We start from the raw sequence: 14,570 nt of genomic DNA, 5'->3' as shown, positions 1-14,570 counted from the left end.
GTCATATAATAATATCTTCTCCGGACTTAATTAAACCTCTCCACTCTCTCTGAAAGCTCATAAGCTGGTCCACGGTAAATTCTTTTGATTCATTGGAATCGGCTGTCAGAAAAATCCATAATGACTAGCTGAAAAATATTAGAACAAATAGGCTAGCTGATTTATTTCTTCAATAGTACAATACCAAGGCAACTCGTGTCAGCGGTTTGCATTTTTCAATATAGTGATGATTATCGAGACCTTTTAAAGCTTCAAAAGCTACTTTAATCATTTTAAAGATTACTAATTTGAAATTATTTTATAAACATTTTGATATTAGGGATTTCGAAAATTGCGATGGCGCTTTGAGTGTAAAAAAACAACAGATCTTACTAAAATGCGATACTGATCATATTGTGACTTCCTTTAATAAAATGTATTGAGACGTACACTTTATATCAGCTTTATGAAATTTCATTTCAGAAAGTGGCTATATTTGTGTCTTTCAATAGAGACATGAAAGCTTATTAAGCTTTCAAGGAAATTTTTCGCAAACTGTTACTGACGTGGCTTCTGCCAACTTGTCGGCTCACACTTCACGGTGATAGCGTAATGTGGTGATCGCTTGTATTCTGGTAGTGTCGTATTAGGTTGAGATTTTTTAGTTTATAACTTCTACATGTTGCTGTTTAGTTACAGTGTGTGATTTTAAAAGAAAATGGTATGTATATATGGATTTTAATGCGTTTGTGTTTATATGCTTTTTGTATACATATATGTGCGTGCGTGCGGCCGTAATGCCTCAATTGGTGTGGTTGCCCTTCCATTAAAAACGTTATTTCTTACTCCTTTCACTTAAAGCTTTCGCCAACTCAGATGTGCTTTGTTATTACATGACATCGCTATTATGACACACAATCTTCTGAAATTACTCAGACCACCACACGTAGATCACTAGTGTGCAGACTAAACAATATGCCGTTAGTAATATTTCTATTAATATTTGGCATACATACACTTTCTTTTTAGTAATAATGAAGACACAGATAGGGAATTCATATTGTACTTCTACAAAGTACACTAGCATAATATCCTTAGTTCATACTCTAAGTTGCCTCTACTGTAATTTAGAACAGCTCTTTCCTTGTAGTGCCTAGTAGACAAGTGCACAATTATTTGAAGCTTCACAATCCCCCATAACTACATTCAACTCTCTCATAAAATTTGCTGTTCCTCAAAGTGAGGATAACCTTTTGCATTTCACTACTATCATAATGCACACATAAATTTTTCATTACTTTTGATACTGCTTAATCTCAAAATGTTATTATTATTAGACCTCGAGAAAGTTAAGGACCTGTTGAGGGAGGCCATACCAGCTGTCATATCTTCTCTTAAACTCCTTCATGCTAGATGGAGTTTAAGAGAGTTTACAGTTCTGTGAAAGAAAAATGTGCCCCTCACCCCTTTTTTGTCTTGTCATGTCGGATGTCATCTCCTTCCAGGAGGTTGACACGAGCTTCCACCATGTACGGTTTTGTGCTTCTCTTTTACATTCTTCATAGGACAAAAAGGTTCAGTCCTTAATATTTCCCATCCAATCTGTTCTTTTTCCTTGTATAATTCCTTCTAGAAGTTTTGTAGGGATTCATGCCTTAGTATATGACCAAGGTAGGTGGTTTTCCTTTTCTTAATAGTTTTCAACAGAGTCCTATCTTCTCCAATCATCTCTAATTTTTCTAAATTAGTGTTTTTGGCAAAGCTAAAGATCTTGTACAAATAATCAAGAAAAGGAAAACATCATAATTTGGCCTCATCATGAGAAACAGCATATACCAACTTCTACAAACTATTTTGGTAGGAAGAATTGATGGCAAAGGAACTAGAGGAAGAAAAAGAATATCATGGTTTGACAATATTAAGACGTGGACAGGAAAGAGCAGTGCACAACTGCTCCGATTAACACAAGAATGCAGTTTTTTTTGCCAAGATGGTCGCTGACCTTCGATAGAAGATAGCACCATAAGAAGAAGTGTTTTTGGTAGTCCATGGACCTCTAAGAATTCTGAGAATCCACATCTCAAAGGCTTTTAGTTTATTTTCACAATATTTTGATATTGTCCAGGTTTCTGCTCCATATAGCAGTGTTGACCATACGTAGCATTTGGACAGCCTAATTCTTGTTTTTGTGTGAATTTCCCCTTGAGGTCAGAATGTTTTTCATGCTAATGAAAGTTGATCTAGCAATTTCTATTCTTCTTAATATTTCCTTATCACACTTTCCATTCTCTGTAATTAGTTGACCCAAATATATATAACTCTCTACTTGATCTACAGTATTTCCTCTGATCTTAATATTTATATCAGGTATTTTCCCTTTTTCTCTTGTTACCAGCATAGTTTTTGGTTATTTTGAAGTTGAAATTAAGTCCATATTTTTCACTTAGTTACTAGTAGGTTTTGAAGATTTTCAGCTAGCAGTACTGTATCATCTGCATATCTTAAGTTGTTTATATTCCTACCTCCTATGCTGACTCCTTTAAAAAATTCTTCTAATTCCTGGAAGATATTTTCACAAAATATACTGAAAATATTTCAGTATATTATCAGTATAGAGGTTAAACAATATATTATTATTTGACACCTCCAGGGAGTCCAAAGACTCATCAAGGGAGAGCACCTGCTCTTCAACTGCTTCCACCACTCATTCACTAATTATCCACCAACTGACTGCAACTACCTCAACCCCCATCTACCGCTGACCACCACCACTAGTTTTCCCACAAATCACAAGCATCCATGCCCACAGGGATTCGAACCTGCAGCCTTTTTAGCTGGAGAGCAGATATGCTAACCACTGGCTAAACAATTGGCCATTAAACAATATAGGCATAGCCTTGCCTGACACCCTTCTTTACTGGGAATTCCTCCGAAGTTTCTCCTGATATTTTTATTGAGGCGGTTTGCTCCCAATATAGATTTATCAGTAATCTGGTATCTTTACCATCTACTCCTAAATTTTCTGATGCATTTGATTAGTTGTTCATGTTTTATATTATCAAAGGCCTATATGTAGTCAATAAAACATAAGTAGACTTCTTTCTTCTTCTCCAGATATCTTTCTATAATAGTTCTAATGTTGAAGAGTCCTTTTCTAGTTCCTTTATTTTCCTGAAAGCCAGATTGTGTTTCATTAATTTCCAATTTGATTTTATGTTTATTTCTTTCTAGGATGATTTCCTCGATGAGTCTTTGGACTCCCTAGAGGTGTCACATAATAATAATATATAATATAACGTTTGCTATCTGACTGATAAGACTGATTGTTCTGTACTCTTCATATTTGATTGTCTTCAATATTTTAGGTATTGGTAAGAATGTTGAGTGCTTAAAATCTTTTGGCAGGTGTCCAGTTTTGTATATTTTATTACATATGTTAGTCAGTGATCTTATAGCCTTATAAACAGCATCAATAATTCCCCCACTCTAAGCCCATTGGAACTCGCAAAACAAGTTTGTTTTCCTCCTCCTCCATCCCTGGTACTGTGGAAGTCTTTCCCCTGATGTATTTCCCAAGGAATACAATATACAGGCTTTTAAATCAAATGTAAACAAGTTTCTCCTTGTCCAACCCACTACCCATATACGGTACTAACGTACTGTAGGTTGACCAGCCAGCGTCTCGTATATGGGCAAAACATTAAAAAAAAATAAAAAAAATAAAAAATTATATGAAGTCATTAGTTCCTGTATACAAGTAACCTAGTAGTGAAGTGACGTCAGGCATAAACTTTGTTTGCTTACACTTGGATAAAGGATGAAACCGAGAATACAATTTCTTGACATCTTTAATTTATAGTATAACCAAGTGAAAAAGCTTTGAACAACTTTCTCACTGGCCACTTACTACATATCTTGTCAGCAGCTAGATCGGTTGAAAGCACCATTTCTCTGATCACTACAGTTAAGCAAACCTGAGAACAGTTAGTACTTATGAAGGTGACCACCTGGGAACCCTGGTTGCTCTGGCATTAATTGTTTACTGGCCGAGTGGTATCTGCTCTCCAGCCAAAAGGTTGCAGGTTTTAATCCTGCCGTGGGCATGGATGTTTGTGATTGTCTGTGGAAGTGGTGGTGGTAATGGGCAGTAGATGGCATTGGTGAATTTGAGTGGTGGAGACAGAGTTGTAAAGTTGGTGCCCTCCCTCGATGAGTCTTTGGACTCCCTCGAGGTGTCATGTAATAATAATAATATCATGGTGGATGGTTTCTTCTCCTCAAATTTTTCCACCTATGCAGAGTATCTCAGGGTTCTGTGCTTTCACCCACTTTCTTCCTCTTGTATATAAATAACCTATTATCATTATGGATACGATTTGTCTTCAAATCCTATCCATATCTCTGCTGATGACAGTATACTTCATTCCTCCTTTTTATTTGACAAACCTTATAGTACTCAGTTGTTTGAATCTCAAGATCCAACATGACCTATGTCCTGAACTCCAATCTTTTAGCTATATTTTCTTTTATATATAGTATATTGTTTTGTATAGATTTCTAGTTAACTATAAAATTTCAGTTTTTGTTTAATATAATTTTTTTATCCCTAGGTTCTTCTGGCATCAGCAATATGTACAAAGGCTGGGAAAGGTATTTTCAGAATTTTATTATTATTAAATCCAATATTTGGATGTTGGTAATTCAGTTATCCACAATGATTAATTTTAGTAACTTGTATTCCATTTCATAGGTTTTAGCAAATGAAATTACTTTTCTAATGTGAAGTGTGTTTCTCATACTACAAAACTGAATTCACATCTCTTATCATATAGGTAACAGGATACTATGATTGTACTCTGTGAACGGTTACATTACTGCTTTTCTATCTCAACAGTTTTTTTCCCTCCATATTAGTCTGTTATCTGCCAGAACTCCATATTATTGTATTAGATCTTAGATTTTGGTGTACTAAGGCATTTCTAATGGCATCAATCCATCTGGATCTTGTTCTTCTGTAGTATTTTTTTTCATGGCATCAAAAACTCATTTTGCTTACTTTCAAGTGACCATGCCTGAGAAAGCTCTGCTTATGCATTCTGAAATACTAACAGTGTCAAGTTCCTTCATAATGTCTTCATTTTTAACATGATTTTGTCATTGATGCTGTCTGTTTCCTTCCCTGATTTTTCTCAGACCACTCATGTGCTATCCACAGATGAGAATTGAAAATTATACTTATATAATTTATCAGTATAATTCAGTGTAGACCATTTCTGTTTGTAAAGATGTTAACATAGGAACAATTCTAAGATATTCAGAATTTAGGAAACTTTCTATAAAGATAATTTTCATTTTTCTCTTCCAGTTACCTAGAAATTAACTGGAAACATTTTAGCACAATCTCTTGAAATTTAAAATTATTATTGCTCTTCAGTAATGCAGTTCATTAACAAATCAACTTAATTCAATATATACTGCTTCCAGATTAATAATTAAGTAACATTGTTGAGTGGTTGTCAGTCATTTAATCGGTTTTCTCAAGTAGTCAGCATGTTGTTTCCTATACCAGCCTGTTGTATATAAAAAAAAAGAAACTGTAAATTCCTTTCATTCGTTTTACTTACATTTATTAAAAATGCATCTCAAAAGTTTTTTTTTTTAACTTTGATTTTTTCGAAACTACTCTCTCTCTCTTTCTGTGTGTGCGTGTGTGTGCACGCACGTGCGAACCGTTTTAGCTGTTTTTTTGGCTAGTCCAAGTGATGTCTGCATGTAGCACTGGATTGTTATTGAGATTCTAAATTCAATTCAGAAAAAAGTTTGTGGAAATTCATCAAAACATATACAGTTGACTGGAACAGCGCAGGGGTTAGGGGGCACTGATCCCCCACGCAGTTGAAAATCCACATAACTTTTGACTTTCCAAAAATTTAACTACTGTTGACTGGAAGCCGTACCGATAACATAAACAATCAATTAACACATATTTTGTATGTCATATGAATTATATACTTTTTCTTACAATGAAGTGAGCTAGAGAAAAGAAAATGTTATTAAGAAAATCATAAGGAAGATGAAATACATTTACAGTACTATACTGTATTTATGAATACTTTCTGAAAAAAATGTATCAATGAGATGAAATATTCCAAACTAGACTTACTCAAAATAAATAAATATCGTAAATTTACATCATCTGTATACAAGATGATTGAAGTCTGTCTGTCAATACCTAGATCAATATTGTCTTATGATACAAAACACTTATATATTATACGTATTACTAACACTAGACTTCAAAAATAAAAAAATAATGTGAAAAAAAAATCATATTTATTTACAGATATAACGATTCATTGATAATGAAGAAGCAGAAATATAATTGCTTTATGGTAGCCTATTTTCATTTTTATACTAATGAATTAATAACATTTCATTTTATGCAATTATGATTTAATACTGCATCTTTATGTTTGTTTACATTTCTCTCGACTGCAAATAGCACCATATACAGTCTGTAAGTGTTTGTGTGCGTAATTTTTTTTTTATATTTTAACTTTTTATAATAGATTTATGTATATTTTATGGTATTAAATTATAAAATAGATACCATCTATTTATATTGTATGCATTCATGACATACCTAATTTTTTCTTAATTTTTTTGGTATTTCTAAGCTATTCAATTCTTCAGTGAATTGAGTAGCTTAGAATCTTATCTGTTTTTTCAAATTGTTAAATTTGAAATTTCAAATTGTTAAAGCTTATCTGTTTTTTTCAAATTGTCACAAATCTCAAAAAAAAAATTTTTCCAGTATATTTATTGAAAAAAATCCTCGTATAAGTGGACCTGTGCAGTTCAAACCCATATTGTCATCATCATCATCAAATTCCTGCCATGTACCCTCAAGGGGTGTACAGGATATGACAGTACTGCATGAAAAAATTACATCATTACTAACTTCCTATCTACAATTTTCCTCCAAATCAGTCTGTTACTTGTCAAGACTCCAACATTATCAGATCTTATATTTCTATCGTCTAAAGCACTTTGTACCGTATCAATCCACCTATATATTGGTCTTCCTCTGGGTCGTTTTTCTGCCAAACTGGCAGAGAACACTTGTTTTGCTAATCTTTCCTCTCTCATTCTATTTAAGTGACCATACCACCTGAGATTAGCTCTGCTAACGCATTCCTGGATGCTGACAATGTCAAGTTCTTTCCTAATATCCTCATTTTTAATATGATATTGCCATTGATGCCATCTGTTCACGCCTCTAATCTTTCTCAGGACTCTCATATCTGCGGTCTCTAGTCTTTGGTCAAGTGTTTTACTTCTGACCCAGCTCTCAGATCCATAAGTTAAAACTGGTTTGAACACTGTCTTGTATACAGCTAATTTAGTGTTCCGACTAATTTCTCTCTTATTCCATATGAATTTATTCAATTGACTTCCCACCATACCAGCTTTGCTGATTCTGTTGTCTATTTCTATATTTAATTTACCATCTTCAGTAAAAATCGTGCCTAAGTAGCTGAAATGTTTTACTTGTTCCACAGGTTCTCCATTCACAACACAGTTGACATTTTCAATGATTCTGCCTATTTTCATTGTCTTTGTCTTTTTATTGCTGACCTTCATACCATATCTATTACAACAGCTATTCAATTTAGTCAGAGAATCTTGCAGACTTGTAGTGGATTTATTTAGAAGTATAACATCATCCGCATAAAGCAAAGAGTGGTGTTATTAATATCAGCACTGTCTGAAGATGAATTTAAAAATGAAAATGGAATAATGTATTGAAAGATCTGCTTAAATCAGACAGATCATCAGGAACCACTACTGTTTATAATCAGAGAAAAGTGAATGGGTGTGATAAGTGCTTGAAAAAAAAAACTTTTTTTTAAAGCTAAGCCTTCCGATAGAAAAATCTATGATACTGAAAAATTTGTCACAAATGGTTACTTTTTATGGAGAGCCCATCTACGAGAGGCTGGTCAACCTATAGTATGTTAGCACTGTGTATGGGCTATAAGGAACTTATTCACATTTGATTTGAAAAACTGTGGATTGTATTCCTTGGGAAATACGAGTGGAAGACTAGGCCAGAGGACAGCAGCGGAAAAGATAAACAAAGAAGAGTAGAAATTTGTTCTGTGAGTTTGGAGTTGAACTGTGAGAAGGTGCTGGTTAGCTGCTGCACTGTTTGGATAGATTTTCAAGAGGGTGGGTGTGTTATTGATGCCATAAGGATTTGCCACCCTTTTTAGGAATAGGTTGTATATATGGGCTAGTTTCCGACTTAAGGATAGATACCAGTGGAATAAGAAAATGTAAATAGGCAGCATAAAGTGGTAGTCGGCTCTTGGGCACAGACGTTTAGAACAATTGGAGGGATGCCATCATGGCCGGGAAATATTTTGGTATCCAGTTTGAGCAAAATTTTTCTGGCAAGAGATCTGAGAAAGATTTTGAAAGAGATGAAAAATTGTATCAGTGAGATGAAATATTCCAAACTAGACTTACTCAAATCTTCTAGAGGTGCAAATAGCTCCCTCTCATTACTGATGATGATGAGACTGATATATCACTACAATCTAAAAGCTAAGTGTTATTTCCAAGAAGGGAAATATAAATGATTTCCAACACTAAAAAAATAAAAATAAAAAACTTTCCAAGCTGAGTACAAAACAATTAACAACATTATTTTGTCAGATTATGAGACCTAAGGAAAGCAAAGGTATGCAGATTTGGAGAAGATATATCTATTCATTATAACAAATTATGGAGATAACTACCATGTTAGAGTATCAACTTCAATTTAATATGAACTAAAATAATAACCTGCTGTTTGAACCTGTTATCTCAGCTATGTGTGTGTATACATACATACACACACACTACATAAATCAGAGAGCCTTTTCAGAAATTCCCAATGATTGGAGTAGAGCTCTCATAGTACCCATCTATCAAAAAGGGAATAAAACTGAATGTGAGAATTACATAGGAATTTCTCTAATAAGTGTTCCAGCAAAGATTTATGCAAACATACTTGAAAAAAGATTGTGGAAGAAAAACTTATAGAAGAAAAGCTGGATTCGGGTCAAATAGAGGTTGCCAAGATCAGATTTTCACTTTAAGACAAATAGTTGAGAAATCATGAGAATATGACAAGAATCTGTACTCATGTTTTGTAGATCTAGAAAAGGCATGTAAAGGTGCCCAGAGAAAAGCTTTTCAAAACACTACAATTATATGGCGTGAATGAAACATTATAATGAACAATACATAGTCTATATTTAAGTTGTCAGTTAGCAGTTAGAATTGAAGTTAGATTACATTATGAAAGAAAGTGGCATCAAGCCTGATATTAGAATTGGTGATGTCAAACTCAGCTCTTTGCTTTAACAGATGTTGTTGTTGTACTCTTAAACACATCTGGTGCAAGTTTCCAGGATTTATTAACTAAATTGAATAACAGCTGTAACAAATTTGGCATGAAAATAGGAAGGAGAATAGAAAACTTCAGCTGCATTTGAATGGAGATCCTATAGAACAAGTAAAATATTTCAGCTATTTAAGCACAGATTTTAGTGAAGATGGCAAGTTAAATTTGGAAATTAGACAACAGAATAAGCAAAGTTCATATGGTTGGTAGCCAGCTGAATAAATTTATATGAAATAAGTGAGAAATTACCCAAAACGCTGAACTTGCAGTATACAAGACAGTGTTTAAAACAGTTTTAAGTTATGGATCTGAGAGTTGGGTTAGAAATAAAGCATTTGATCAAAGACTGGAGACCACAGATGTGAGAGTTCTGAGAAAAATTAGAGGAGGAAATCAATGGCAGAATCATATTTAAAATGAAGATATTACAAAGGAACTTGACATTATTGGCATTCAACATGTCGGCAGAGCTATAGAAGCAACAGAATCCTCGAAACATACTCCAACTCATGGGTCTTGCCTTTTTGTAGCATCTACCCCGAAAAATTAGGTCGCCGCGTACTGTATGTGCGCGTGACCACTTGAGGCAACTTACTAATCCGGTGTCTTGCCCACGTACTTTGACCTTATATGGCCACTTAAATAGAAAGGGCGAAGAAAGGTTAGCAAAACAGGTGTTTGATGGCAGGAAAGAGACACAGAGGAAGGCCAATGTAGTGGTGAATTGATTCGGTTAGATAGATTGATTTGGAGGAAGATTGTTGATAGGAGATTAATAATCTGAACATAATCGTGCAGTGCTGTCATAGTAACCTGAAATCCCTTGGGGACACATATCAAAAAATTGATGAAGATATTATTATTATTATTATAAAACAAGTTATTATTAAAAACAAATAAAACAAATTATTATTATAAAACAAGCCTCAAACTACAAGCCATTAGGATAAAGAAAACCAGGACGTCCTCTTAAACGATTCAACGATGACTTCTAAGGCCAGAACAGGCCATGCTAGGCCTAAATCCCTGATACGCATGATGATGATTATTGTACAGTGCAGAATTGAAGTATCATTAGCTTCAGGGAATGTGGCATGTGCCATAGAGAAACATCACTGCTGAGGCTAATGAATGCCTTCCACATTGTCAGCTCATAATCAGTGACACTTTCAATTGTGTTCTTCAGTTAAAAAAGAAGTAGTAAATATTTTATTTATTATTTTATTTTATTATTATTTTTTTTTGGCATAATAGCTTGTACACAAGCACACAGAAGAGGACAGCAATTAGAAGATTCTTGATTCAGGAAAGGGGGGGGGAGCAAGAGAGAGAGTTAATCACAACAAACTGTAAACAATGTTGGTTTCACTTATTTTTTTATTATTATTATTATTATTAGTTAGTTCATTATTGCATTTATTATTATCAGTTAGTTTATTATTTTTGTCTGCGTGGTTAGACGAATGGCTATGGGCTTCACAACAACCATATCCCTGGGAAAGGAGTGTCCTGGTTCGATTCCTGTTGCTGACAGGAGGAGCTTAGGATGTTTCTCAGACATAGCCAAGTCACCCAGTCTTGGACTTGGACTGCAGGGATTTTCTTCTCAGTTTATATGGGGTTTTCATCCTGCAAGCATGCAATACACCGGGAGGCATAGGGCTAACTACCTTATCCTCATATAACGGTTGCAGTTAAACAAATAGAAAACCCTTGACACCGCAAGGTAAAAGAAGGGGAGAAAAGGAAGAAGAAGTTTTATTATTATTATTACGGGTATCTCCATGGAGTCAGTAGACTCATCGCGGGAGACCCAAACTAGCAAAACAATATCTATCATATCTCTTCTTGAATTCATTTACAGACGAAGAACTCACAACTAAGTCAGGCAATGAATTCCACTCATTCACTACCCTCCAGGCAAAAAACCTTGTTCTCACACCCTTGTTAACCACACTCTTCTTTAATTTCCAGGGATGACCTCTTGTTCTTCCATCACTATCACACAGCTGAAACATTTCCCCTGCATCGGTCCTATAAAAACTTTTCAGTAATTTAAATGTTTCTATCATATCCCTTCTTCTCTGCATATCACCCAACCTCTGCAATCCACAAGCTCTCACTCATCAATGTAGGGAGCATTTTTTATCTATATATCATCTAACACCTCCAGAGTCCAAGCACTCATCATGGGAGGGCATTCTATTCCACTACACAACTCAGTGTTTCTCACTAAGTAATTCTCTGATTACATATAGCACTATCTATGGCCTTCCATCACCAATTGTATTTTTTGTCTGTAAATTTGCTTATGTTCTGGCTGATTTGCACCTATGCAAGATCAAAAAACATGGGTTTCTTGGGGGGAAAAAAAAAAAAAAACTGTTATATTGACTTCTTTAAATTTGTCAAGTTTTTGTATGATGTTAAGGAACAGATTCTTCTCAACCAGTTTGGTGTAGGGTGTTGAGAGCATGATCAGAGCAACTCACTTAACCAAAATTGTTAAATTTAATGTTCTGTATTTTGTGTTTTTTTTTTATGGATTGAAATTGTGCCTCTAGTTTCACTAATATAAGAATAAGTTACAAATGCAGTGGATTCAATATACCCCAGAATGGGGATGCTTGGAGGAGTTAAATATATTCTGTTTATTTTATGTGATATCCTTATAATATATAGAATAGCTATGGTTTCACTGTAATCTTCTTTCCATTTTTAGGTATAGTTTTGTGAAACATTTTATTGATATCCAATAAGTGAGAGATTTAAATAATTCAAGTTTTCTTATGCTAAAGTAATTTAACAGTTTTCTTTCTCAAGTTTTTCACTTCTTGGCTGTCAAACACTGTTAAGAAGCTGTTACCACATTATGCATGTTCTCTTAAAATTTATGGTATTCCTAAAGTATGCACATATAACGTCCTTCTTTGTGATAGTTGAAAGAAGTATAGACAGCCATGCTTACCATCTAGCCAAGAAACTAGTGTCAACACTCAAGAAGTTGATAGGTCATTCTCCCTGCTATAGAAAAAAAATGCACAACACTTCATAAACAAAATTAAAAACATAACACTTTCAAACATGATTTATTAGTCCAGTTTTGATGTTTCTACCATTTTCACAAATGTCCTAATCTGTAACACAGTTCTTCTCTTGCGGAACAAATTTCTGCCCAGTATTATGGCTCTTTGCCCACTTAAAAGATGGAACATTCCAAACTTGATTTACTCAAATTGTTTAGAGGTGCAAATACCCCTCTGCTTCATTACTGATGATGAGATTTCCATATATTACTACAATCCAGAAGCTAATGCTATTTCCAAAAAGTGAAATATTACTTATAACTGCTGTTATACATATCAACTCTCCCATTTATCTTAAACTGTTGACTGCACCAGTTGTCATTCGTGTCATTAGGCTGCATCAGTTGTGTTAAACCCCACCTTATCTTTATCCAACCTTTTCTATTAAAATTAATGAACAATATTTCTATATGCATTTATTTATTTATTTATTCTTTTTAGTGGTTGGTTAGAATATTTTAGATTCCTATCCTTGATGGTGCATTGACTTCAAAAATCAACATACTCTGTGTGTGTGTGATATATTATATATAAAATACTTACTCTAAACAAATATACAGTATCTACCAGTAATTGCCTGGACACTATACAGGTGAACTTAATAGTGAGTATTTCCACCTTTTGGCTTTGATTACCTCCTGCACCTTTTTGAGAGAGGCTTTCCACCAATGTGCAGCAGACATCAGGTGGAATTTGTCTCCATTTCTCCATCAAAGCAACACTGAGTTCAGCGACAGAGATGAGGACATGCTACTCTGGACCTCAATCGCTGCTCCAGTTTGTCCCATAGGTGTTCATTGAGGTTGAGGGACTCTGCATAGGCCAGAGCAGTCATTTAAGACCCATCTCATACCCACAAAGCTGCAGCTGTTTGGCATGGGGTATTGTTGTCTTGATAGTAACATGGGGCTATTCCATAAAAATTCCACACTATAGGCAGCACCTGATTATCCAGAATATTAAGGTACTGAGCTGCCTTCGTAGAACCATGGACAACGACCAGTGGTCCCACTCCAAACCAGCTGAATTCACCCACACCATTACTCCTTCACCACTAAACTTTACTATAGATACAACACTCTATGGTAACAAGCATTCACTATGCTGCTTCCACACCCTGTCATCATACTAGAAACAGGTGAGCCTTGATTCATCGCTCCAGAGTTCCATTTTCAACTGGTCAGTTGTCCAATTCACATACTCTTGCACCAGGTCAGATGAGCCACAGTGTTCGTTGTTGTGATGTTCGGCTTGTGTGCCGCTGCTCTTCCATGGAAATCCAGTAAATGGAGTTCTTTTCGTACAGTGTTAGTGCTCACCATCGTGTTACTGGTGCACTGGAACTTATCATGGATGGTCTGTGTCGATTGCATCCAATTTTTGCATGCCACCTGTTTTAACATCCTTCTGTCTCTGTCAGTCATTTTCAGCTGCTACCCTGGGTGTTTTACTGCACTAATGATGCCAGAATGTCTCCATTTGTTGATCATATCACCAGCTGTTGATTTTGGATGCTCCTCCAGTTGACCGGCAGTGGCACATATGGACATGCCACCAATGTGACAGCCCACTATGACACCGCTCTCGAAGTCGCAGACTTCACATCATGTTGCCATACCACCTGTATTCAATTGCTACGATGAAATACTGCTTCCCACTATCTCTGCACCAGTTTTTATGTTATTAATAAACCTTGAATGTTCTATAACTTCAAATAACAGGGGTGTCCAGACAATTATTGGTAGATAGTGTATATACACACACACGATAGATTCGGTTCTGTATATTAAGTAACTCTCTCGAAGTTCTGACATTCATATTTTGTATATAATTACAATTAGTAAATTCTAATATTCTATTTGTCTAACTCTTAAATTCTAATTAAAAACAAAGGACAGATATATGGCCATTCTAGAATTACATAATATGAACTCAAAGCCAACATTATCTCTGATTCTCTGAAATTTGTTTCTGAAAAATGACATCAAATATTATACTAAACAAATTAAACATATGTAGCTGAAAGTTCTATAGTTTCATTTAACTATATG

The 14,570-nt window shown here is 34.8% G+C and overlaps 1 protein-coding gene across 1 annotated transcript in view; it reads left to right on the top strand.

Annotated features, from left to right (window-relative positions):
* Nucleotides 1–369: 369 nt before the first annotated feature.
* deltaCOP (coatomer subunit delta) overlaps nt 370–14,570 on the top strand; it is a 165,896-nt gene continuing 151,695 nt past the window's right edge. The window contains exons 1-2 of the mRNA XM_090412650.1: nt 370–700; nt 4,590–4,629. Of these exons, the coding sequence (XP_090268776.1) occupies nt 698–700; nt 4,590–4,629 (43 nt within the window). The 5' untranslated portion in view covers nt 370–697. The remainder of the gene's footprint in view (nt 701–4,589; nt 4,630–14,570) is intronic.

This window comes from Typopeltis vanoorti, chromosome 23 (assembly GCF_054136105.1).
Source record: "Typopeltis vanoorti isolate ZY-2024b chromosome 23, IOZ_Tvanoo_1.0, whole genome shotgun sequence".
Taxonomy (NCBI): Eukaryota; Metazoa; Arthropoda; class Arachnida; order Uropygi; family Thelyphonidae; genus Typopeltis; species Typopeltis vanoorti.
Note: the sequence above shows the minus strand (reverse complement) of the source record. Positions and strands in the feature narration are given on the sequence as shown.